Source organism: Hylobates moloch, unplaced genomic scaffold, assembly GCF_009828535.3.
Source record: "Hylobates moloch isolate HMO894 unplaced genomic scaffold, HMol_V3 SCAFFOLD_2, whole genome shotgun sequence".
Classification (NCBI taxonomy): domain Eukaryota; kingdom Metazoa; phylum Chordata; class Mammalia; order Primates; family Hylobatidae; genus Hylobates; species Hylobates moloch.
Window position 1 is genome coordinate 88,129,503 of NW_026652277.1, and position 26,415 is coordinate 88,155,917.

The window sequence follows — 26,415 nt, forward strand, 5'->3', positions numbered from 1 at the left end:
GCCTGGCCTCACTTATTTATTTTTTAAGAGACAGGATTTCGCTCACTCTTTTGCCCAGGTGGAGTCCAGTGATGCAATCATAACTCACTGTAACCTTGAACTCCTAGGCTCAAACCATCCTCCTGCTTTGGCCTCCCAAAGTGCTGGGATTACAGGTGCACACCACTATGCCCAGCTGATTTTTATTTATTTATTTTCCTTTTAAAAATTTGAAAAGCATGACTTTTAGGTATTGTAAACAGGATAAAATAAATTTTGGTATGTACTAAAAAGGTGTTAAGATATTGATATAAACAAGATGGGCTGAAAAGGAAGCAAAAAATCTGAAAAGATATATAATCCAGACTGGCTAACATGGTGAAACCCTGTCTCTACTAAAAATACAAAAACTAGCTGGGCATGGTGGCATGCACCTGTAATCCCAGCTACTTGAGAGGCTGAGACAGGAGAATTGCTCGAACCCGGGAAACAGAGGTTGCAGTAAGCCAAGATCGCGCCACTGTACTCCGACCTGGGTGATAGAGCGAGACTCTGTCTCAAAAAAAGAGAAGAGAAAAGATACATAAATCTAACTGTTGTGTTCAGAAGCATCCTATTTAAAATAACCAATAAACCAATGAAGCACTATGGGGCCAGGCACAGTGGCCTAGCACCTGTAATCCTAGCTAGCACTTTGGGAGGCTGAGGCAGGAGGATCACTTGAGTTCAGAAGGATCACCTGGGCAACATAGTGAGACCCTGTCTCTACAAACAAAATAAGATAAAGAATCAGCCAGGTGTAGTGGTGTGCACCTGTGGTCCCAGTTACTCAGGAAGCTGAGGTGGGAGGATCACTTAAGCCTGGGAGGTTGAGACTGCGGTGAACTGTGATTGCATTGCTGTACTCTTAACTTCTACGAAAGTGAGACTCTGTCTCAAAAAAGAACAAAAGTCCACCACCACAACAAAAAAAAAGCACTATGGGCTGAGCGCAGTGGCTCACACCTGTAATCTCAACACTCTGGGAGGCTGAGATGGGAGGATTGCTTGAACACAGAAGTTTGAGACCAGCCTGGGCAACATAGGGAGCCCCTGTCTCTAAAGAAAATAAATTTTGCCAGGCAGGTGACACATGCCTATAGTCCCAGCTACTTGGGGGGTTGAGTTGGGAGGACTGCTTGAGTCCAGGAGGTAGCGGCTTCAGTGAGCTGTGATTGTGCCACTGCATTCCAGCCTGGGCAACAGAGTGAGACCCTGTCTCAAAAAAAAAAAAAAAAGAAGAAGAAGAAAGAAAAAAAATAATGACCTCTTCAATTTATCTTTTCCAAAAATCTGTATTTTTAAGTCTGTTTAAAGCTAAAACACCTATATTTGAATAACATTTGTCTAAAATCTTCAGGCAATTCAGAATTAGTCAGTTATAATCAGGTTACTTCTAGCAGCAAATCATGATCTATGTAAACTGTGGTCATATAAATATCTACCTACCTTACACAAACTAAACTAGAAATGCCTTTCAAAAACAGGAGAAAAATAACTTAAATGATGCAGTCAATTCCCCCATAAACAAGTGATCTGGAGTAAATTGAGAGGTGATCACTTGATCAGTGGTTCTCTCAATCAGTGTCAGTTCCTGAGAACTTCTCATATAAGGAGACCATGTGAAGATGTTGAGTGTGATTCTAGAGTTTAAGCATACACATTTTTCATGCACCATGGCAAGTCAATTATTTGATAAGGTGTCAAGTGAAAAAACAGCAAGTGAAAGTAGTGATTCCACACATTGTTATTTCCCTAGTTTACTGTAAAAACCTAATTTCCACTTACTACAGCCCGTTATCTGACATAAGTAGTCAACACTTGTTGACTATATGTGAAATCACTGTATGTGATTTTTTGTGAAACATTTGTTTCAGAGGAAGAGATAGTTGATATGGTATACACATACTAAAAACAAAACAAAAATGTACAAACTATAATTCAAAAATGAGTAAATGGGATAAACAAGTATTAAGAAGGCAAACTACATAAAACAAGTTATTTTTTGCTTTGGCCTCCATTAGGATTTTTGAGGCTATTTACTCAAATTTAACTGGCTGTTACTTGACCAGAAAATTAATTTGTAGGTGAGGGCACTAGAAATCTCTGAGTTTGTGTATATGAAGCCCTAGGCTTTTGTCCCATTGCTTTAAGTCAAGCACCTTAATTCATTTGAATTCACATTAAGTATGTAACATTATTGGTCAAAAGGAGACTTTAAAAAACCACACTAAAATGTAATTCACATACCATATACAGCCATTTAAAGTACACAATCTAATGTTTTTTAGTATATGCACAGCCATCATCACAACCAATTTTTAAACCTTTTCATCATCTCAAAAAGAAACCCCGTACCACTTAGCTATCACTCTCTTCCTACATTCCCACCCACCTCACCTGCCCACCCCCCAAAAGCCCCAAGCAGCCACTAATCTACTCCAGATTTTCCTGCTCAGGAGGTTTCTTACAAGAGCTCAAGAGGTTGGGTGAGGTGGTGTGCACCTGTAATCCCAGCTACTAGGGAGGCTGAGGCAAGAGAAGACAATCTCTTGAACCCAGGAGGGGGAGGTTGCAGTGAGACAAGATTGCGCCACTGCACTCTAGCCTGGGTAATCGATTAAGAGAGACTCCATCTCAAAAAAAAAAAAAAAAAAAGCTCAACAATAGCTTTCTAACTCACTAAAATAATATAAGCTGGTATAAGTACCAAGAGTATGTTCCATATTCACAATTTTTGATAGGTTCTTTCTGAATTCACATAATTTATTCTATGTCCTATACCAATATTTTTCATCCAAAGAAAATTCATTAGTTCCATGAGCAAGGTATTAAAAAAAAAGAAGAAAAATGTATTAGATCTATTCACAGTTTAAGAAGTTTGCAAGGCACACACTATAGCATGTTATGGGTTTTTATGGAGAGGACTATTTTACTTGTAGGTTGGAGAGGAAATTATACAATTGACTTGATATCAAATTTAAGAATTTGAACAGAAATTATTTATTTATTTATTTATTTATTTATTTATTTATTTATTTATGAGACGGAGTCTCACTCTGTTGCCCAGACTGAAGTGCAGTGGCGCGATCTCGGCTCACTGCAACCTCCGCCCCCGGGTTCAAATGATTCTCCTGCCTCACCCTCCTGAGTAGCTAGGATTACAGGCGGGCATCACCACGCCCAGCTAATTTTTGTATTTTTAGTAGAGATGGGGTTTTACCACATTGGTCAGGCTGGTCTCAAACTCCTGATCTAGTGATCCACCCGCCTCAGCCTCCCAAAGTGCTGGGATTACAGGCGTGAGCCACCACACCTGGCCAAAACTAGATTTAACAGGTTCTACAACTACAGAACTGACTCAAGGACAAAAATCAATTTATTAGAGCTGAAGAGAGATTTAAACAAGCAGAGACTGGACCAGTGCTCCTCTTCCCACTGAAAACAGTGAAGGAGAGTGAGGAATGAAGAACCAACCTTTAATTGGAATGTATAGGGAAAAGAAAGAGAGATCAGACTGTTACTGTGTCTATGTAGAAAGGGAAGACATAAGAAACTCCATTTTGGCCTGTACCCTGAACAATTGCTTTGCCCTGAGATGCTGTAACTTTGCCCCAACCACTTTGCCCTAACCTCTTTGCCCCAATCTTGAGCTCACAAAAACATGTGTTGTATGGAATCAAGGTTTAAGGGATCTAGGGCTGTGCAGGATATGCCTTGTTAACAAAATGCTTACAAGCAGTATGCTTGGTAAGAGTCATCACCATTCTCTAGTCTCGATAAACCAGGGGCACAACGTGCTGTGGAAAGCCGCAGGGACCTCTGCCCCGGAAAGCCGGGTATTGTCCAAGGTTTCTCCCATGTGATAGTCTGAAATATGGCCTTGTGGGATGGGAAAGACCTGACCGTCCCCCAGCCCAACACCTGTGAAGGGTCTGTGCTGAGAAGGATTAGTAAAAGAGGAAAGCCTCTTGCAGTTGAGATAGAGGAAGGCCACTGTCTCCTGCCTGCTCCTGGGAACTGAATGTCTCGGTATAAAACCCGATTGTACATTTGTTCAATTCTGAGATAGGAGAAAAACTGCTCTATGGCAGGAGGCGAGACGTTGGCAGCAATGCTGCTTTGTTATTCTTTACTCCACTGAGATGTTTGGGTGGACAGAAACATAAATCTGGCCTACGTGCACATCCAGGCATAGTACCTCCCCTTGAACCTAATTGTGACACAGATTCCTTTGCTCACATGTTTTCTTGCTGACCTTCTCCCTATTATCACCTTGCTCTCCTACCGCATTGCTCTTGCTGAGATAGTGAAAATAGTAATCAATAAAAACTGAGAGAACTCAAGTGCTGGTGCAGGTCCTTGATATGCTGAGTGCCGTTCTCCTGGGCCTACTGATCTTTATACTTTGTCTCTGTGTCTTACTTCTTTCTCAGTCTCTCGTCCCACCTGACGAGATATACCCACAGGTGTGGAAGGGCAGGCCACCCCTTCAGGAATGTTCACTATTCTGAAGAGAAAGCTTTAATTTCTGCCTTGGGCCATTTGATCTCAATTTACCAATGTGCAAATTGAGATCTAATTTGTCTTATATATCTACTACTGTTAATGCTGAATACTGTAAATTTCCTATGAAATAAAAATAAATCCAAGTTCCAATAAATGGAAAATGTAAACTTTGTACTACAATTTCCAAATTGTACCCTACAGGTGACGAAGAGACAGACTACAAAAAGGGCACAAGAGGATTTTTTTTGGAGTGATGGAAAGTTCTCAATTTTTTTGTTTTTTAATTTTGAGATGGGGTTTCACTCTGTCACCCAGGCTGGGATGCACTCACTGCAACTTCAGCCCCCTGAACTCAAGCGATCCTCCCTCCTCAACCTCCCAAGTAGCTGGGACCACAGATGTGCACCACCACGTCTGGCTAAGTTTCTGTATTTTCGGTAGAGACAGGGCTTTACCATGTTGCCCAGACTGGTTTCAAACTTCTGAGCCCAAGTGATCTGCCCATCTTGGACTCTCAAAGTGCTGGGATTACAGTTGTGAGCCACTGTGCCCTGGTCAGGTTCTCAATTTTGATTTGCAGTAGTGATTACATGACTCTATGTATACATTTATCAAAGTTCATTAAGCTATACTCATAAAATGAGTGAATATTATAATTATACCTCAGTATAAATTAAAAGTAAGTTGTGTTACTATATTAAGTAAATTCTTTAAAAATTTTCTATTTATTTATTTATTTATTGGAGATTGGGTCTCGCTATGTTGCCCAGGCTGCTCTCAAACTCTTGGCCTCAAGTGATCCTCCTGCCTTGGCCTCCCAAAGTGCTGGGATTATAAGCGTGAGCCACCACACCCAGCCATTAACCTGATTTTCTTTAAAACAGGATCTTAATCCTGTTTATTAAAAAGTCCAGATTATTCTGAATTTTTTCATTCTTTCAAAACATTTAGATACATACCTGTATGATGTGTGGAACTTAAACCTTCATTCTGTAGGCCATTCTCACTTTTAGTCCTATCAGCAACTTTCTGGGATGTAGATTCTCCTTTATTGAATTCTTCATTTTCACTCGCCGTATGATTTATTTTTTTCACACTGTATTTTACACTGCACATGTTTCTCTTATAACGAGGGTTACTTTCTTCCTGCCCAGGATTGGAATCAATTACAGCTATGCAATGTTTTTTGTTTAGCATCTTCTTAATTACAGGCTTGGCGGAAGAGTTTTGTGAACAACTCTCCATTTCACTGGCTGAAGAAGAAATACAACTGTCCTCTACAGTTGAACATTTCTGCATGACAGCATTTTCATGGTAATGAGGATTAGGTTCACACTTTGGTTTTTCCAAACCGGGGAAACAAACAACAGCCAAAAACCAGTGTGCACTGTAAAAAACAAATGAAATGACTAAATATGTTATTAGAAAAGTTTATTATATTTGGCAATACATATCGATTAAAATATTTTTTTCTGAAGTTCCTGCCAATGAATTTATTAAAAATGCCTAATTCTGGCCAGGCGCGGTAACTCACGCCAGTAATCCCAGCACTTTGGGAGACTGAGGCGGGTGGATCACCTGAGGTCAGGAGTTGGAGACCAGCGTAGCCAACATGGCAAAACCCCGTCTTTACTAAAAATACAAAAATTAGCCAGGCGCAGTGGTGCGCATCTGTAATCTCAGCTACTCAGTAGGCTGAGGCAGGAGAATCACTTGAACCCAAGAGGCAGACGTTGCAGTGAGCCGAGATTGTGCCACTGCACTCCAGCTTGGGGGGTGACAGAGCAAGACTCCATCTAAAAAAAAAAAAAAAAAAAAAAAGCCTATTTTTTTTTAGTTCTCAAATTAATCTGCTTGTTTTATGTGATCACTGATTCAGTAACAGAACACAATGTCTATTCAAAAATAACATAGTTTGTATTAAAATTATGTAGCCTGTATTTACTTTTGCAAACAATCCCTGAACCCTTTCTTGTTTTTGGAATGAAAAATTCATTGATTTTTCTGGCAAGTAATGTCACTTTGCAACTCGTCATTCCCCTTTGCTTTCTCTTTATGTAAAAAGATGGAAAACTATCCATCTTAAAGATTAAACTGTCGGCCAGGCGCGGTGGCTCATGCCTGTAATCCTAGCACTTTGGGAGGCCGAGGCGGGTGGATTGCCTGAGTTCAGGAGTTTGAGAACAGCCTGGGCAACACGGTGAAACCCCGTCTCTACTAAAATACAAAAAATTAGCTGGGCATGGCAGTGTGCGCTTGTAGTCCCAGCTACTCGGGAGGTTGAGGCAGAAGAATTGCTTGAACCCGGGAGGTGGAGGTTGCAGTGAGCCGAGATCGTGCCACTGCACTCCACCCTGGGCGACAGAGAGAGACTCCGTCTCCAAAAAAAAAAAAAAAAAAAAAGATTAAACTGTCTTCAGCAGTCTAATTAGGTCATACGATTTTTCAACATTCTCTAAGAATTGCATATATAGTTTTGTTCTTTTTGCTGTTACTGTGTGTTAAGATAGGAAAGGCTTAATATCAAAAATATGTATATAAGTAATGTTTTATCTCATGCTATATTGAAATTTAATACATTAAAAAGAAAGAACATATCTAACCTAGTCCTTGCACAAAAATTTAAGTATTAGTAGAGAGTTCCAGCTATCAAGTAGGTGCTTATGATACAGCTGAATTCAGGTATCACTGTTCCCAACAGTAGAGTATAGGACACAAGCAAGAAGCTGTACAGTCCTGGCTAATACTCATTTTTTGCTAGACACAGGGCTGTGTTGGGATACAAGGAACAGGCTGTAGATGTCAGGGAGCTTATTGGTCAAGCAAAATAATATTTGTCCTATGGTAGGGTATTCAATAAATATTTGCTGGATGAAAAACAAATTATCTTGCCATGGATAGAAATTATTCCACTTTCTCATTTTTGTAGAATATCAGAGTACCTAAGTTAGTACTAAGAAACAGCACTATCTATCTCTTCATCAAACAGCATCCAGTAGAAATGGCTGTCATAGGCTGGCTGGCTTCATCTTCAGTATTGCGAAGGCCAGATGGATGAAAGCTTGCTTCTCTCCTGTTCTTCATTATTATTCGTTAGTACCCTATGGATTTAGATCAGGCTAACACACCAACCTCCTCATTTCATCACTTCTAACACATAGCTAATTTTATTTTAAAGTCACATCACAACTTTAGACATGTTGCAATGTGAGAAAAATGTGTTTTAAAAATTGATGATGCCAGGCACAGTGGCTCACATCTGTAATCCCAACACTTTGGGAGGTTGAGGCAGGCATATCGCTTGAGCTCAGGAGTTGGAGACTGGCCTGGGCAATGTGGCAAAACCCCGTCTCTACCAAAAACACAAAATATTAGCTGGGTGTGATGGCACATGCCTGTGGTCCAAGCTACTGGGGTTGGGGGCTGAGGTGGGAGGATAGCTTGAGCCTGGGAGGCGGAGGTTGCAGTGAGCCGAGATGGTGCCACTGCACTCCAGTCTGGAAGACAGAGTGAGACCCCATCTCAAAATAAATAAAATAAAATTGATGAAATATAGTATAATACAGTGACTCTCAACCTATAGCTGTAATAAAGCCTATCACAGTTCTTAACATTTCTTAGCTATGCCAATGTGGCTAAGCTACAAATTTCCTCACCTAAAAACTAGGAAAAATCCTTTTTGGCCTAAGAAGAGAAAGCTGAATCAGACAATTACTTCCATTAAGCCAGGGTTTTACTTTTATGATTCCTTTTAATAACAGCTACATTAACTTTAACAGCAGGAGAGAGGGTAACACAGACTTTTGGCCAGGCGCAGTGGCTCATGCCTGTAATCCTGGTGCTATGGGAGGCTGAGGTGGGGGAACTGCTTGAGGCCAGAAGTTTGAGACCAGTCTGGGCAACATAGCTAGACCCCGTCTCCAAAAAAAATTTAAAAAATTAGCTGGGCCTGTGGCACACGCCTGTAGTTCTAGCTACTCAGGAGGATTGCTTAAGCCTAGGAGTTTGAAGCTTCAGTGAGCTATGATTGCACCACTGTACTCCAGCCTGAGCAACAGAATGAGACTCTGTCTTTAAAAAACAAAACAAAAGAAAATACCTAGGCAATTTCACTTAAGATAGCTTAGATCCACACATTAAATTTGTGTTTCTGGAAATTACTATAACAATTTTTAATAAACAGCTTAGAAACTTAAGAAAAAAATTAGGGCCAGGTACAGTGGCACATGCCTGTAATCCCAGCACTTTGAGAGGCTAAGGCAGGTGGATCGCTTCCGCTCTGGAGTTTGAGACCAGCCTGGGCAGCATGGCAAAATCCCATCCTCTAAAAAAAAAATACAAAAATTAGCCGGGTGTGGTAGCATGCACCTATAGTCCCAGCTACTCAGGAGGCTGAGGTCAGAGGATCGCTTAAGCCTGGGAGGTTGAGGCTGCAGTAAGCTGACATCATGCTACTACATTCCTGCCTGGGTGACAGACAGAGACCCTATCTCGAGAAAAAAGAAAGAAAGAAAAAAAAAAAATTGGTACTACTAGAAAACAGATGACAAATATATATGGCAGCCAATCTAACATAATTAGTGTATAAGTATTTGTAGCTTTATCTCTTCAAAAAAAAAAAGCAAAAACTAAAACAAGCTCTCTTGATTTATAGGCTATTTTTTAATCTACAAATGGTAGAGCCCTCTTTACAGAGTTCATTTTCTACCTCTCACTAACGTGACTGGAAGCACTGATAATAACTTCCATGCAGAGGTATAGTGACTAAGAGGGATGTGCCTCTATTCCTAAATCGTGTATAATCAAATAATATTTCTATTTAAAATTTTTATAATTCATTTCTGACAAATGGCTTCCCTCCCTTTCACCTAGTAAGCTGTTCACATGTTACTTTACAAGACAAATTAGTACTCAGTCAAGAAACCTTCTTTTCTTTCTTTCTTTTTTTTTTTGAGATGGAGTCTCACTCTGCTGCCTAGGCTGGAGTGCAGGGGCATGATCTTGGCTCACTGCAACCTCTGCCCCCTGGGTTCAGACGATCCTCCTGCCTCAGCCTCCTGAGTAGCTGGGATTACAGGCACGCACCACCACGCCGAGCTAATTTTTGTATTTTCAGTAGAGACGAGGTTTTGCCATGTTGGCCAGGTTGGTCTTGAACCCCTGACCTCAAGTAATCTGCCCACCTCAGCCTCTCAAAGTGCTGGGATTACAGGCGTGAGCCACCACGCCCAGCCAAAAGCTTATTTTGAAGAGAATGAAGAAATTAACTAGTTTTAAATGTTATTTTAAACTTTACTATGATAACATGAATTTAAAAATATATAGCTTTTCTAGGAGCAGTGGCTCATGTCTATAATCCCAGCTACTTGGGAGGCTGAGGTGGGGGGACGGCTTGAGGCCAAGAGTTCAAGACCAGCCTGAGCAACACAGTGAGACCCTCACCTCTACAAAAGTTTAAAAAAAAAAAAAAATTCAGAAGCTAGCTTGGCACAGTTAGGCTTATTAGACATAAACAATCTCACAGAATACCAACTCCAGGAAAGCATATTCTGCAACCATGATAGAATGAGACAAAGTAGGGCCATATCATAATTTGTCTAAGCAGAGAAAAACGTAAGGTCACAGTTGGAAACCACAAAATAGCCAACATTCTTCTTTATTAATGAGTGAATGCTACTTCTTTACCTAGGCAAACCACTACTACTTTAGACCCTCCCCCATATCACCCAAGGAAAGCCCAGATTCTGTCACAGGTTCTTTGAAACATCCTTTTATTGAGAGGCTCCAGAGTGGCCCATGGTGTGTGTTATTCCTTGATGCAAGTAATAAACCCAAGTTTTCTGACTACAAGTGTATTTCTGGTGGTCTTTGGATTGAGGGCATAGAAAAGCGAAAGAATAAAATACAAAAAACTTTAAGTCTCAATTGTAAAATACTACTATCTAGTCATTGGGAGAGAATAATACAAATCTTTAAACACCTCCATTTACTCAGAAACTGCTTCAAGTAGTCCACATGGTTTTTAATTGAAAAATGGCATAAATCCAACCATCATTTCTCCTTTCTGGTTGAAAACAGAAGTGTATTTTAAACTTAAGATTCCAATTCCTTTATGTGACCTAATCATCTTTTTGTATAAAATAATACTTTTCTATAGGTTACTTGCTAGACAATAAGCACCATTTTTTAAAAAATGGTATTATTTGACATTAATGAATAAAATGAGATTAGAAAGGTAACTGGTCTATTGTCTGTAAAATTCAATATCTTCCATGATTCACTATGAAACTGCATTAATTCTTGTAAAACAGGCAGTACAAATATGAATATACACAAGAGATTTCAGAAAGATGTTTTAAAATGAATTCTTCATCTCATACTCATTATTTAAAAATTGCCATCATTTACATAAAGGAAATTCTTACTCACGCTTCATTAAGGGGTACAAAAATAAAATCCTTCTCAAAAATATCTACATGCCGGGTCCATGTTTTTACTCTCCCATGTCGCTTTTGCTGTATTCTGTAAGAAGGAGATAAATTATAAGCTTCTGAAATATTTCTAGTGCTCCAGCTTATATGTAGTGATGTATAAATTAAGAAGATTCAGATGTAATAGTTCAAATAGTTGCATAAAATGGCTTCACAAACTGGGGAAAGAAAATACAACTTGCTGGATGGAAACTAGGAAGGCATGGGACTACCCATTGTTGAATTTGGAGAAAGATATTTTACTCCTGTTACTCCATCTGAGGGGCGGAAGTTCTAGTGTTTATCTTGCCTAGACTTCTCTTTACTATTTTTATTACTGCAGAATTCGTACTGGCAACTATATTGAGAGGTGTAGCCAAGCACAACTTAGGGTAACTGGGGAGAAGACAGTAGGAAAAGTGAGCATTATCTGATGGTAGATGAAGCAATATAGCTATGAGCACTAGTCAAAACCAATGACTGTTATCACTTCTAAGATGCAACATTAGGAATTGCTGAAATAAGAGAAAATATTATTTATTATTATTATTTATTATGCATAGCAGCCATTAATTCAAGACATCTAACACTAGTTTTAAATTAAAAAATGTACCAATTCTTAAGTGTATCTTTTGATCAATTACCAGCAAATTATCAGAGCTAGATGCCATCACTATTGGAGAGGAATTATAAAGAAAACAGGTGGGACATGGTGGCTCACACCTGAAATCCCAGTACTTTGGGAGGCAGAGGCGAACAGATTCCTTGAGCCCAGGAGTTTGAAACCAGCCTGGGAAACATGGTGAAACCCTGTCTCCAAAAAAAATACAAAATGTAGCTGGGTGGGGTGGCGTGTGCCTTAGTCTCAGCTACTTGGGAGGCTGAGGTGGAAGGATCACCTCAGGGGTTGTGGTGAGACAAGATTGCACCAATGCCCTCCAGCCTGGGCGACAGAGTGAGACCCTGTCTTGAAAAAAAGAAAACAAATCAGGACTACTGTGTACTCCTGATTTGTATATATACTGCAACAGTACTTCCTTAATTTGTCTGAGAACAATCATCCAAAGAGCTTATTAAGAGTATAGATTCACAGGTTCCTTTCTTAGATATTATGGATAAACAACTAGGATAAAACAGAGTAATCTGTAGTTAGTAAGTATCTAAGTAATTTTAAAAAAAGCTATTAGTCACATTTGGGAAACACTATTCTAGATATTTGACCTAGAACATTTATAAATTCCAGGTATTCTGAAAGTATTAGAATATTATGAATTATATTAATTTTGTAAACTGATAAGAGAACTAAATGATATTGCCTCAATATAAATAGGTTGTTAAAAAAATTCCAAAACTAGCACAAAGTTAGTTTAAGGCATGAACCCATGAAGAATGAAAATGGAACTCATTTATTTAGTGTGTTCTCTTCCTGGCTGGAGAATTTAAAAAGTAAGCAAGAGAACTGCAGAGATTTGTGTTTTCTTTCAAGTATGTGATTTTTTACTTAGTTAAATTTGAGTGACTTACATCTGTTAAATATTTTCAGAGTTTGACTTACGACAGATTAGTTGTTTCATGATTTCTCCTCTCTCTCTGATTAAGGCGTTTATAGAAAAAAGAACTGAATATATGAATTCGGTCAGCGTCTTCTTTCTTCAGTTTTTCAAGCACCAAGTATCTATTTGATACAAAATAATTAAAATATAATTAATGTAACAGTTCACTTTATTTATTTATTTCTATTTTTTTGAGACAGAGTCTCGCTCTGTTGCCCAGGCTGGAGGGCAGTGGTGCGATATCAACTCACTGCAACCTCCACCTCCTGGGTTCAAGTGATTCTCCTGCTTCAGCCTCCCAAGTAGCTGGGATTACAGGCACACACCACCATGCCCAGCTAATTTTTCTATTTTAGTAGAGATGGGGTTTCCTCATGTTGGTCAGGCTGGTCTCGAACTCCTGACCTCAAGTAATCTGCCCACCTGAGCCTCACAAAGTCCTGGGATTACAGGCGTGAGCCATTGCACACGGCCACAGTTCGCTTTGTATTAAAAACTCAGTAAATCTTTTTTCTTTGAACCATCAATCTCTCTTCTTTAGAACAAGGGAAGTTATTAGCAAAGTTTGATAACTATCCAATTATCTTCAGGCAATGAAAATTGCTATTTGAAAATAAAATTATGACATAAAAATCTAATGTTTTAAAACAAGGACACATTCTATGCAGTGAGCTGAAACTGAGCCACTGCACTCCAGCCTGAGAAACAGAGTGAGACTCTGTCACACACAAAAAAACCAAAAACCTTGTTAGGTTGCGCACAGTGGCTCATGCCTGTAATGTCAGCACTTTGGGAGGCTGAGGTGGGCAGACCACCTGAGGTCGGGAGCTCGAGACCAGCCTGGCCAATATGATGAAACCCTGTCTCTACTAAAAATACAAAAAATTAGCCTGTGTGGTGGCGAGTGCCACCAGTCTCCCAACTACTTGGGAGACTGAGGCGGGAGAATCACTTGAACCTGTGAGGCAGAGGTTGCAGTGAGCCAAAATCACGCCACTACACTCCAGCCTGGGCGTGACAGACCAAGACTTGGTCTCAAAAAAATAAAAATAAATTTAAAAAAACCAAAGGCACACTCTACATCTAGAGTAGAGCATATGTCCCCACATTATTCATAATAGCCCAAAAGCATAATAAGAAAAATGCTCACCAACTGAAAAATGGACAAATAAAGTGTCACATTTATACAATGAAGTATCTGAAATAGAAATGAAGTGATAATACATATGATATCATAGAAAATCCTTGAAAACGTGCCAACTAAAAGAATCTATTCATAAAAACTACATATTTTATGGTTCTATTTGTACAAAATGTCCAGAATACAAAAAGCCAGAGATAGAGAAAAGACTGACAGTTGCATAGGGCTGGAGGAGGGATTGGAAGAAAACAGTGATTGCTAATGGGTACTAGGCTTGTTTATGGGGCAATGAAACACACTGAATTGTATACTTCAAATGGGTGAATTGTATGTTATATGTATTATATCTAAGTAAAGCTGTTATCATTATGTATTTTTTATTTCATTTTAAACAGTTCAGTTAATAAACCACAAAGATCCAGCAGCATAGTATTTTTTATGAAAATAGAAGATAAAGGGAAAGAACTTGTAGAGTGGTGAGATGGTTAACAATGACTCTGTAAAGTGATCTTACATTGGTTCTAATTTTTTTTGAGGTAAGAGTTTCGCTCTTGTTGCCCAGGCAGGCTGGAGTGCAATGGCATGAACTCGGCTCACCACAAGCTCCGCCTCCCGGGTTCAAGCGATTCTCTTGCCTCAGCCTCCTGAGTAGTTGGGATTACAGGCATGCACCACCATGCCAGGCTGATTTTGTATTTTTAGTAGAGACAGGGTTTCTCCATGTTGGTCAGGCTGGTCTTGAACTCCCGACCTCAGGTGATCCACCTGCCTCGGCCTCCCAAGGTGCTGGGATTACAGGCGTGAGCCACCATGCCTGGCCTGGTTCTAATTTTTTATTGCCTTAGTTATTTTTTTATACATCTATAGCAAAACAAGTAACAATAGTCGTTTATATCACAAAGGGAAATTATGATATATTAAATTTATTTATGATCCAAACTTCCTCATAGGACTTATGCAAGTTCAAGCTTATGACCATATTATCAAAATGAGGACAGTCTGAAAGTCTTGTGAAATCGTACACAGAAAGAGCAAATGCTTAAAACATCTGGCCCCCTAGAGGGCACATTCTTGAGATCTGTTACTTTTATCACTAATATGCAATAATTCCAAAGCTCAAGTTTTAATGAAAATGACACAATTTAAAAATTTCTTGCCTTCAGGCAACTCAGTGTGCCCCTACAGAAGATAATACAAGACAGTGAGTCAGATCAAGACACAGTTTATATTAGTTGCTGAATTCTACAATAGTATCTTCAACACACACCATGTAGATAAATAGCTATCAGTCCAGGGACTATACTGTAATGAGTGAACCATGAGACTTTTGCTGGCCCGAACTATAATGGCTACTTTGGTTTTTTTTTTTTTTTTTTTCAGACCGAGTCTCACTCAGTCTGTCTCCCAGGCTGCAGTGCAGTGGCGCAATCTTGGCTCACTGCAACCTCCACCTCCAGGTTCAAGTGATTCTCCTGCCTCAGCCTCCCGAGTAGCTAGGACTACAGGCACGTGCCACCACACCCAGCTAATTTCTGTATTTTTTTTAGTAGAGGCCGGGTTTCACCATGTTGGCCAGGTTGGTCTCAAACTCCATCCCTCAAATGATCCTCCCACCCTGGCCTCCCCAAATGCTGGGATTACAGGCATGAGCCATTGTGCCTGGCCTACAATGGCTGTTTTATAAAACTTAATTGAATAAAGGGATATTCACCTTAAAAAAAGGAAATGTATTTGTGATGTAAGAAAACTGAGCTGGACATAGTGGCTCACTGCAGCCTCCACCTCCTGGGCTGAAGCCATCCTCCTACCTCTTCCTCCAGGGTAGCTGGGACTACAGGCATACGCCACCACACCCGGCTAACTTTTGCTTTTTTTTTGTGGGGGAGGTAAACATGGGGTTTCGCCATGTTGTCCAGGCTGATCTCGAACTTCTGGGCTCAGGTGGTCTGCTCGCCTTGGTGTCCCAAGTGCTAGGATTACAGATTTTTTTTTTTTTTTTTTGGCGGGGGAAGGGAAGGAGGAAGAGCCACAGGGCCAGGTGTGAGGGAGGAATGGGATGTGGGGAGGATGGGGGGCGAGGGATGTGGGACTCAGGCACCAGCCCGGGAAGCCTCCAGGATTACAGGTTTGAGCCACCACACCCAGCCTGTGCTTTATTTATTTCTGTGAGATAAAGTCTCACTCTCTCGCCCAGGCTGGAGTGCAGTGGCATGGTCACAGCTCACTGCAACCTCAAACTCCTGGGCTCAAGTGATCCCTCACTTCACTCTTCTGAGTAGCTGGGACCACAGGCCTGCACTACCATGCCCAACTCATTTTTTTTTTTTTGTATGTTTTTGTAGAGACAAGGGTCTTGCTATATTGCCCAATATGGTCTTGAACTCCTTGCCTGAAGCAATCCTCCAGCATCGGCCTCCCAAAGTACTGGGATTATAGGTGTGAGTCACTGCCAGTGGCCTAATTGATGCTTTTAAAGTAACTAGTTTCGTTTTACTGATATGCACCCATAAGATTTCTGTGACTACAGTTCTAGATTTTTTAAGTGTACATGTGTTACAACTATTAACTTTAAAATAATAATCATATCTCTTATTTTAGAATTAAAGGGAAAACCCAAGCTTACTACAAAAACTTATGGGAGGCCAGGCACAGGGGCTCACGCCTGTAATCCCAGCACTTTGGGAGGTGGAGGCGGAGGCGGAGGCGGGCGGATCACCTGAGGTCGGGAGTTTGAGACCAGCCTGACCAACATGGAGAAACCTGGTCTCTACTAAAAATACAAAACTAGCCGGGTGTGGTAGCACATGCCTGTAATCCCAGCTACTCAGGAGGCTGAGGCAGGAGAATAGCTTGAACCCGGGAGGCGGATGCTGCAGTAAGCCGAGATCGTGCCATTGCACTCCAGCCTGGACAACAAGAGTGAAACTCCATCTCAAAAAAAAACCAAAAAACAATGGGAGGCCAAGGCGGGCAGATCACGAGGTCAGGAGATCGAGACCATCCTGGCTAACACGGTGAAACCCCGTCTCTACTAAAAATACAAAAAATTAGCCAGGCATGGTGGCGGACACCTGTGGTCCCAGCTACTCGGGAGGCTGAGGCAGGAGAATGGCGTGAACCTGGGAGGCAGAGCTTGCAGTGAGCTGAGATCGCGCCACTGCACTCCAACCTGGGTGACAGAGTGAGACTCCGTCTCAAAACAAAAACAAAAACAAAAACAAAAAATAAAAAACGAAACACAATAACAAAAAAAAAACCTTATGGGAATTTCTTCCATTTGGGTGCACCAATTTCTCTAAGTGCACACATCATTTAAATATTGAATGCTGGTGAAGCTGTTTAGTTGCTATTTCATAAAACGGAAAATCTAACAACATCAGAACTCCTTTAACTGTAAGATGAAGTTAAACAGTGATTTTAGGCTGGGCACACTGGTGGGAGGATCCCTTGAGAATAGCCTGGGCAACATAGGAAGACCCTATATCTCCAAGAAAATTTTAAAAATTAGCAGAGTGTGGTAGCTTGCACATGTAGTCCCAGCCACTTGAGAGGCTGAGGCATGAGGATCGCTTGAGCCAGGGAGGTCTGGGCTTCAGTGAGTCGTGATTGCATCACTGCTCTCCAACCTGAACGACAAAGTAAGAATCTGTCTTTGAAAAAAAAAAAATTTTTTTTAGCTGGGCATGGTAATTGTCTGTAATTCCAGCACTTTGGAGGCCAAGGTGGGAGGATCGCTTGAGCCCAGAAATTTGAGACCAGCCTGGGCACAAAGGGAGACCCTGCCTCTACTTAAATAAAAAAAAAAAAAATTAGGCCAAGCACAGTGGCTCATGCCTGTAATCCTAGCACTTTGGGAAGCTGACGGGGGGGGTGGGGGGGAATCACTTGAGGACAGAAGTTCGAGACAAGTGTGGCCAACAAGGTGAAACCCCGTCTCTAATAAAAATACAAAACAATTAGCCAGGCATGGTGGTGAGTGCCTGTAGTCCCAGCTACTCAGGAGGCTGAAGCAGGAGAATGGCATGAACCCAGGAGGCGGAGCTTGCAGTGAGCCGAGATTGCACCACTGCACTCCAGAGCCTGGGTGACAGAGCGAGACTCCTGTCTCAAAAAAAAAACAAAAACAAAAACAAAAAAAACAAGAACAAACATATAAAATTTATCATGTTAACCATTCTGAGTGTAGAGTTCAGCAGTGTAAAGTATATGCACAGTGTTAAAAACAGATCTCCAGTAACTTTCTCGTGTTGCAAAACTGAACATGTCTATTAAACAACTTTTTCCCCTTCCCCTCAAATCCCAGTAAACATCAATTCTATTTTCTGTTTCTATGAATTTGACTACTTTAGATACCTCATATAACAGAAATCATACTTTTGTGACTGACTTACTGTGCTTGGCACAATGACCTCAAGGTTCATCTATGTTAAAGCAAGTAACAGGATTTCCTTCCTTTTTAAAGAAGGAAATGTATACATATTTCATTATATGTATACACATTTGGTTTATCCGTTCGTCAATGGACAGCAGGATTGTTTCCACCACTCAGCTATTATGAATGTTGCTATGAACATGGGTGTGCAAATATGTCTTCAAGACTCTGCTTTCTGGTTGGGAGCAGTGGTTTATGCCTGTAATCCCAGAACTTTAGGAAGCCAAGGTAGGAGGACTGCTTGAGGCCAGTTCAAGACCAGCCTGGCCAACAAAGTGAGACACCATCTGTATAAAAGTGAAAAAATTAGCAGGGTGTGATGGCGTGCACCTGTAGTCCCACCTACTTAGGAAGCTGAGGCAGGACGATCACTTGAGCCCAGGAGGCTATCGTGAGCTGTGACTGTGATGCTGCACTCCACCGTGGATGACAGAATGAGATCCTAACTCAAAACAAAAAGACGCTGCTTTCGGTTCTTTCGGACATCCAGTCATGCAGTGCTTAAGAATGGGGTTATGTTCTAAGAATGGCATCATTAGGTAATTTGAAGTTGTGCATGATACAGTGTACTTACACAATCCTAGGTGGTATACTGTCCTATACACCTAGGCTATATGGTATAACCTACTGCTTCTACACTATACACCTGTATAGTATGTTACTGTACTGAATACCGTAGGCAACTGTAACACAGTGGAAACTATTTGTGTGCCCACAGAAAAGGTACAGTAAAAATGTTATTATAATCTTATGGGCTCACCATCACGTGGTCCATAATTGACTGAAACGTTATGTGGCACAAGACTGTATACTCAGAAGTGGGATTGCTGGATCATATTGTAGTTCTATTTTTAATTTTTTGAGGAGCCTACACACTGTTTTCCACAGTGGCAGCACCATTTCGTAACAGTTTCAATTTCTCCACATCCTCAACAACACTTATTTTCTGTTTTTGTTTTTTTTTGTTATTGTTTTAATAGTAGCCATCCTAATGGATGTGAGATGACACTGTGTTATTGTTTTGATGTTGCATTTCTCTAATGATTACTGATGTTGAGCATCTTTCATATGCTTTTTGGCCATTTGTATGGATCACTTAAAAAAGAGATAACATCTTTTGACTTATCTATAAAGATTTTATTTTTTCCTTAGATATAGGGTCTTGCTGTGTCACCCAGGTTGGGGTACAGTGGTGTGTAATCATAGCTCACTGTAGCCTCAAACTCTTGTCATGGGCTCAAGTGATCCTCCCATCTCAGCCTCCTCAATAGCTAGGACTATAGGTGTGCAACACCATGCCCAGCTAAATTTTTTTTTTTTTGAGATGGAGTTTCACTCTTGTTGCCCAGGCTGGAGTGCAATGGCGTGATCTTGGCTCACCGCAACCTCCACCTGCCAGGTTCAAGTGATTCTCCTGCCTCAGCCTCCCGAGTAGCTGGGATTACAGGCATGCACTACCACATCTGGCTAATTTTGTATTTTTAGTAGAGATGGGTTTCCCCATGTTGGTCAGGCTGGTTTCACCTCCCGACCTCAGATGATCCACCTGCCTCAGCTTCCCAAAGTGCTGGGATTATAGGCGTGAGCCACCACGCCTGGCCTGCCCAGCTAATTAACATTTTTGTTTTTGTAGAGACAGGGCCTCATTATATTGCATAGGCTGGTCTCCAACTCCTGGCTTCAAGTGATCCTCCCACCTTGGCCTCCCAAAGCCCTGGGATTGCAGGTATGAGCCACTGTGTCTGGTCAGCTATGAAGAACTTTGAAACACACCAAAAGGAAAAATGGTGTCCTTGAAATGGGGGCACAGTTAAACTAGATAGAATACAATCCTGGGCAGGGGGGGTGGGGGTTCCAAGATGGTCTAATAGGAACAGCTCCAGTCTGCAGCTCTCAGCATGACCGATGCAGAAGATGGGTGATTTCTGCATTTCCAACTGAGGTAACTGGCTCATCTCATTGGGACTGGTAGGACAGTGGATGCAGACCACGGAGGGCGAGGTGAAGCAGGGCGGGGCATCGCCTCACCCAGGAAGCACAACGGGTTGGGGGATTTCCCTTTCCTAGCCAAGAGAAGCCGTGACAGACTACCTGGAAAAATGGGACACTCCCGCCTAAATACTGTGCTTTTCCCAAGGCCTTAGCAACCGGCAGACAAGGTGATTCTCTCCTGTGCCTGGCTCGGGGGCTCCCACGCCCATGGAGCCTTGCTCACTGCTAGCACAGCAGTCTGAGATCCATCTGTGAGACAGCAGCCTGACTGGGGGAGGGGCATCCGCCATTGCTGAGGCTTGAGTAGATAAACAAAGCGGCCAGGAAGCTCAAACTGGGAGGAGCCCACTGCAGTTCAACAAGGCCTACTGCCTCTAGACTCCACCACTGTGGGCAGGGCATAGCTGAATAAAAGGCGGCAGACAACTTCTGCAGACTTAAACATCCCTGTCTGACAGCTCTGAAGAGAGCAGTGGTTCTCCCAGCATGGCATCTGAGCTCTCAGGACGGACAGAATGCCTCCTCAAGTGGGTCCCTGACCCCTGTGTAGCATAACTGGGAGGCACTTCCCAGTAGGGGCCGACAGACACCTCATATAGGCGGCTGCCCCTCTGGGACGAAGCTTCCAGAGGAAGGATCAGGCAGCAATATTTGCTGTTCTGCAATATTTGCTGTTCTGCAGCCTCTGCTGGTCTGGAGTGGAACGCCAGCAAACTCCAAAAGACCTACAGCTGAGGGACCTGACTGTTAGAAGGAAAACAGAAAGGAACAGCATCAATAAACAGAAAGGAATAGCATCAACATCAACAAAAAGGTCATCTACACCAAAACCCTATCTGTCGGTCACCAACATCAAAGACCAAAGGTAGATAAAACCACAAAGATGGGGAGAAACCAGAGCAGAAAAGCTGAAAATTCTAAAAATCAGAGTGCCTCTTCTCCTCCAAAGGATCGCAGCTCCTTGCCAGCAACAGAACAAAGCTGGACGGAGAATGACTTTGACAAGTTGACAGAAGCAGGCTTCTGGAGGTCAGTAATAACAAACTTCTCCGAGCTAAAAGAGGATGTTCAAACCCATCACAAGGAAGCTAAAATCCATAAAAAAAGATTAGATGAATAGCTAACTAGAATAAAGAGTGTAGAGAAGATCTTCAATGACCTGATGGAGCTGAAAACCATTGCACAAGAACTTCATGACGCATGCACAAGCTTCAATAGCCAATTCGATCAAGTGGAAGAAAGAGTATCAGTGATTGAAGATCAAATTAATGAAATAAAGTGAGAAGACAAGGTTAGAGAAAAAAGAGTAAAAAGAAACAAAGCCTCTAAGAAATATGGGACTATGTGAAAAGACCAAATCTACGTTTGATTGGTGTACCTGAAAGTGATGGGGAGAATGGAACCAAGTTGGAAAACACTCTTCAGGATATTATCCAGGAGAACTTCCCCAGTCTAGCAAGGCAGGCCAATATTCAAATTCAGAAAATGCAGGGACCACCACAAAGATACTCCTTGAGAAGAGCAACCCCAAGACACATAACTGTCAGATTCTCCAAGGTTGAAATGAAGGAAAAAGTGTTAAGGGCAGCCAGAGAGAAAGGTGGAGTTACCCACAAAGGGAAGCCCATCAGACTAACAGCTGATCTCTCTGCAGAAACCCTACAAGCCAGAAGAGAGTGGGGGCCAATATTCAACACTCTTAAAGGAAAGAATTTTCAACCCAGAATTTCATATCTAGCCAAACTAAGCTTCATAAGTGAAGGAGAAATAAAATATTTTACAGACAAGCAAATGTTGAGAGACTGTGTCGCCACCAGGCCTGCCCTAAAAGAGCTCCTGAAAGAAGCACTAAACATGGAAAGAAACAACCGGTACCAGCCACTGCAAAAACAGGCCAAATTGTAAAGACCATCGAGGCTAGGAAGAAACTGCATCAATTAATGGGCAAAATAACCAGCTAACATCATAATGACAGGATCAAATTCACACATAACAATATTAACCTTAAATGTAAATGGGCTAAATGCCCCAATTAAAAGACACACTGGCAAACTGGATAAAGAGTTAAGACCCATCAGTGTGCTGTATTCAGGAGATCCATCTCACATGCAAAGATGCACACAGGCTCAAAATAAAGGGATGGAGGCAGATCTACCAAGCAAATGGAAAGCAAAAAAAAGCAGGGGTTACAATCCTAGTCTCTGATAAAACAGACTTTAAACCAACAAAGATCAAAAGAGACAAAGAAAGCTATTACATAGTGGTAAAGGGATCAATTCAACAAGAAGAGTTAACTATCCTAAATATATATGCACCCAATACAGGAGCACCCAGATTCATAAATCAAGTTCTGAGAGACCTACAAAGAGACGTAGACTCCCACACAATAATAATGGGAGACTTTGACACCCCATTGTCAATATTAGACAGATCAACGAGACAGGTTAACAAGGATATCCAGAGCCTGAACTCAGCTCTGCAACAAGCAGACCTAATAGACATCTACAGAACTCTCCACCCCAAATCAACAGAATATACATTCTTCTCAGCACCACGTCGCACTTATTCAAAAACTGACCACATAATTGGAAGTAAAGCACTCCTCAGCAAATGTAAAAGAAGAGAAATCACAACAAACTGTCTCTCAGACCACAGTGCAATCAAATTAGAACTCAGGATTAAGAAACTCACTCAAAACTGCACAACTACATGGAAACTGAACAACTTGCTCCTGAATGACTACTGGGTAAATGACAAAATGAAAACAGATATAAAGATGTTCTTTGAAACCAGTGAGAACAAAGACACAATGTACCAGAATCTCTTGGACACATTTAAATCACCTTAATTTAAAGCAGTGTGTAGAGGGAAATTTATAGCACTAAATGCCCACAAGAGAAAGCAGGAAAGATCTAAAATCGACACCCTAACATCACAATTAAAAAAACCAGAGAAGCAAGAGCAAACAAATTCAAAAGCTAGCAGAAAGCAAGAAATAACTAAGATCAAAGCAGAACTGAAGGAGATAGACACACAAAAAATCCTTCAAAAAATCAATGAATCCCGGAGCTGGTTTTTTGAAAAGATCAACAAAATTGATAGACTGCCGCAAGACTAATAAAGAAGAAAAGAGAGAAGAATCAAATAGACGCAATAAAAAATGATAAAGGGGATATCACCACTGATCCCACAGAAGTACAAACTACCATCTGAGAATAAACACCTTTACGCAAATAAACTAGAAAATCTAGAAAAAATGGATAAATTCCTGGACACACACACCCTCCCAAGACTAAACCAGGAAGAAGTTGAATCTCTAAATAGACCAGTAACAGGCTCTGAAATTGAGGCAATAATAGCCTACCAACCAAAAAAAGTCCAGGACCAGACGGATTCACAGCCTAATTCTACCAGAGGTACAAAGAGGAGCTGGTATCATTCCTTCTGAAACTATTTCAATCAACAGAAAAAGAGGAAATCCTCCCTAACTCGTTTTATGAGGCCAGCATCATCCTGATACCAAAGCCTGGCAGAGAGACACAACAAAAAAAGAGAATTTCAGATCAATATCCCTGATGAACATTGATGTGAAAATCCTCAATAAAACACTGGCAAACCAAGTCCAGCAGCACATCAAAAAGCTTATCCACCATGATCAAGTGGGCTTCATCCCTGGGATGCAAGGCTGGTTCAACATACACAAATCAATAAACGTAATCCATCATATAAACAGAAACAATGACAAGAACCACATGATTATCTCAACAGATGCAGAAAAGGCCTTTGACAAAATTCAACAACGCTTCATGCTAAAAACTCTAAATAAAGTAGGTATTGATGGGACGTATCTCAAAATAATAAGACTTATTTATGAGAAACCCACAGCCAATATCATACTGAATGGACAAAAACTGGAAGCATTCCCTTTGAAAACCAGCACAAGACAAGGATGCCCTCTCTCATCACTCCTATTCAACATAGTGTTGGAAGTTCTGGCCAGGGCAATCAGGCAAGAGAAATAAATAAAGGGTATTCAATTAGGAAATGGGGAAGTCAAATTGTCCCTGTTTGCAGATGACATGATTGTGTATTTAGAAACCCCATCATCTCAGCCCAAAATCTCCTTATGCTGATAAGCAACTTCAGCAAAGTCTCAGGATACAAAATCAATGTGCAAAAGTCACAAGCATTCCTACACACCATTAACAGGTAAACAGAGAGCCAAATCATGAGTGAACTCCCATTCACAGTTGCTACAAAGAGAATAAAATACCTAGGAATCCAACTTACAAGGAATGTGAAGGACCTCTTCAAGGACAATTACAAACCACTGCTCAACGAAATAAAAGAGGATACAAACAAATGGAAGAACATTCCATTCTCATGGATAGGAAGAATCAATATCGTGAAAATGGCCATACTGTGCAAAGTAATTTATAGATTCAATGTCATCTCCATCAAGCTACCAATGACTTTCCTCACAGAATTAGAAAAAACTACTTTAAAGTTCACATGGAACCAAAAAAGACCCCACATCGCCAAGACAATCCTAAGAAAAAACAACAAAGCTGGAGGCATCATGCTACCTGACTTCAAACTATACTACAAAGCTACAGTAACCAAATCAGCATGGTACTGGTACCAAAACGGAGATATAGACTAATCACACAGAACAGAGGCCTCAGAAATAATACCACACATCTACAACCATCTGATCTTTGACAAACCTGACAAAAACAAGAAATGGGGAAAGGATTCCCTATTTAATAAATGGTGCTGGGAAAACTGGCTAGCCATATGTAGAAAGCTGAAACAGGATCCCTTCTTTACACCTTGTACAAAAATTAATTCAAGATGGATTAAAGACTTACATGTTAGACCTAAAACCATAAAAGCCCTAGAAGAAAACCTAGGCAATACCATTCAGGACACAGGCATGGGCAAGGACTTCATGACTAAAACACCAAAAGCAATGGTAACAAAAGCCAAAATTGACAAATGGGATCTAATTAAACTAAAGAACTTCTGCACGGCAAAAGAAACTATCATCAGAGTGAACAGGCAACCTACAGAATGGGACAAAATTTTTGCAATCTCCCCATCTGACAAAGGGCTAATATCCAGAATCTACAATGAACTCAAACAAATTTACAAGAAAAAAACAACTCCATCAAAAAATGGGCAAAGGATATGAACAGACACTTCTCAAAAGAAGACATCTATACAGCGAACAGACACATGAAAAAATGCTCATCATCACTGGTCATCAGAGAAATGGAAATCAAAACCACAATGAGATACCATCTCACACCAGTTAGAATGGCAATCTTTAAAAAGTCAGGAAACAACAGATGCTGGAGAGGATGTGGAGAAATAGGAATGCTTTTACACTGTTGGTGGGAGTGTAAATTAGTTCAACCATTGTGGAAGTCAGTGTGGCGATTCCTCAAGGATCTAGAACTAGAATTACCATTTGACCCAGCAATCCCATTACCTGGTATATACCCAAAGGATTATAAATCACGCTGCTATAAAGACACATGCAAATGTATGTTTATTGCAGCACTATTCACAATAGCAAAGACTTGGAACCAACCCAAATGCCCATCAATGATAGACTGGATTAAGAAAATGTGGCACATATACACCATGGAATACTATGCAGCCATAAAAAGATGAGTTCATGTCCTTTGCAGGGACATGGATGAAGCTGGAAACCATCATTCTCAGCAAACTATCACAAGGACAGAAAACCAAACACTGCATGTTCTCACTCACGGGTGGGAACTGAACAATGAGATCACTTGGACACAGGGCGGGGAACGTGTTATCACACACCAGGGCCTGTTGTGGGATGGAGGGCTGGGGGAGGGATAGCATTAGGAGAAATACCTAATATAAGTGATGAGTTGATGGGTACAGCAAAGCAACATGGCACATGTATACCTATGTATCAAACCTGCACGTTGTGCACATGTACCCTAGAACTTAAAGTATAATTAAAAAAAAAAAAAAGAATATAATCCTGATGTTCAGTAGATCCTGCTGGTTGATGGTGTTGAGTTCTTCTATATCCTTGTTGATTTTCTTTCTAGTTGTTCTATCAATTGTTGAGAGAGGGGTACCAACATCTCCAATTTTATTTGTGGATTTGTCTGTTTCTCCTTTCAGGTCTATCAGTTTTTGCTTCACACATTTTATAGCTCTGTTGTTTAGTACATAGGATTAGTATGTTTTCTTGGTGGATCACTCTTTTATCATTACATAATATCCTTCTTGATCCCTGGTAATTTTCTTTCC

At 40.9% G+C, this 26,415-nt stretch overlaps 1 protein-coding gene across 9 annotated transcripts in view; it reads right to left on the bottom strand.

Annotated features, from left to right (window-relative positions):
* The window catches only part of SENP6 (SUMO specific peptidase 6), a 120,152-nt gene that overhangs the window by 12,778 nt on the left and 80,959 nt on the right, over window positions 1-26,415 (bottom strand). For all 9 annotated transcript variants that reach the window (XM_032152945.2, XM_032152925.2, XM_032152916.2 and 6 more), the window contains 3 exons: window positions 12,553-12,672; window positions 10,957-11,049; window positions 5,487-5,914 (listed from right to left, as the gene is read on the bottom strand). In XM_032152945.2, coding sequence (XP_032008836.1) covers window positions 5,487-5,914; window positions 10,957-11,049; window positions 12,553-12,672 — 641 coding nt within the window. The remainder of the gene's footprint in view (window positions 1-5,486; window positions 5,915-10,956; window positions 11,050-12,552; window positions 12,673-26,415) is intronic.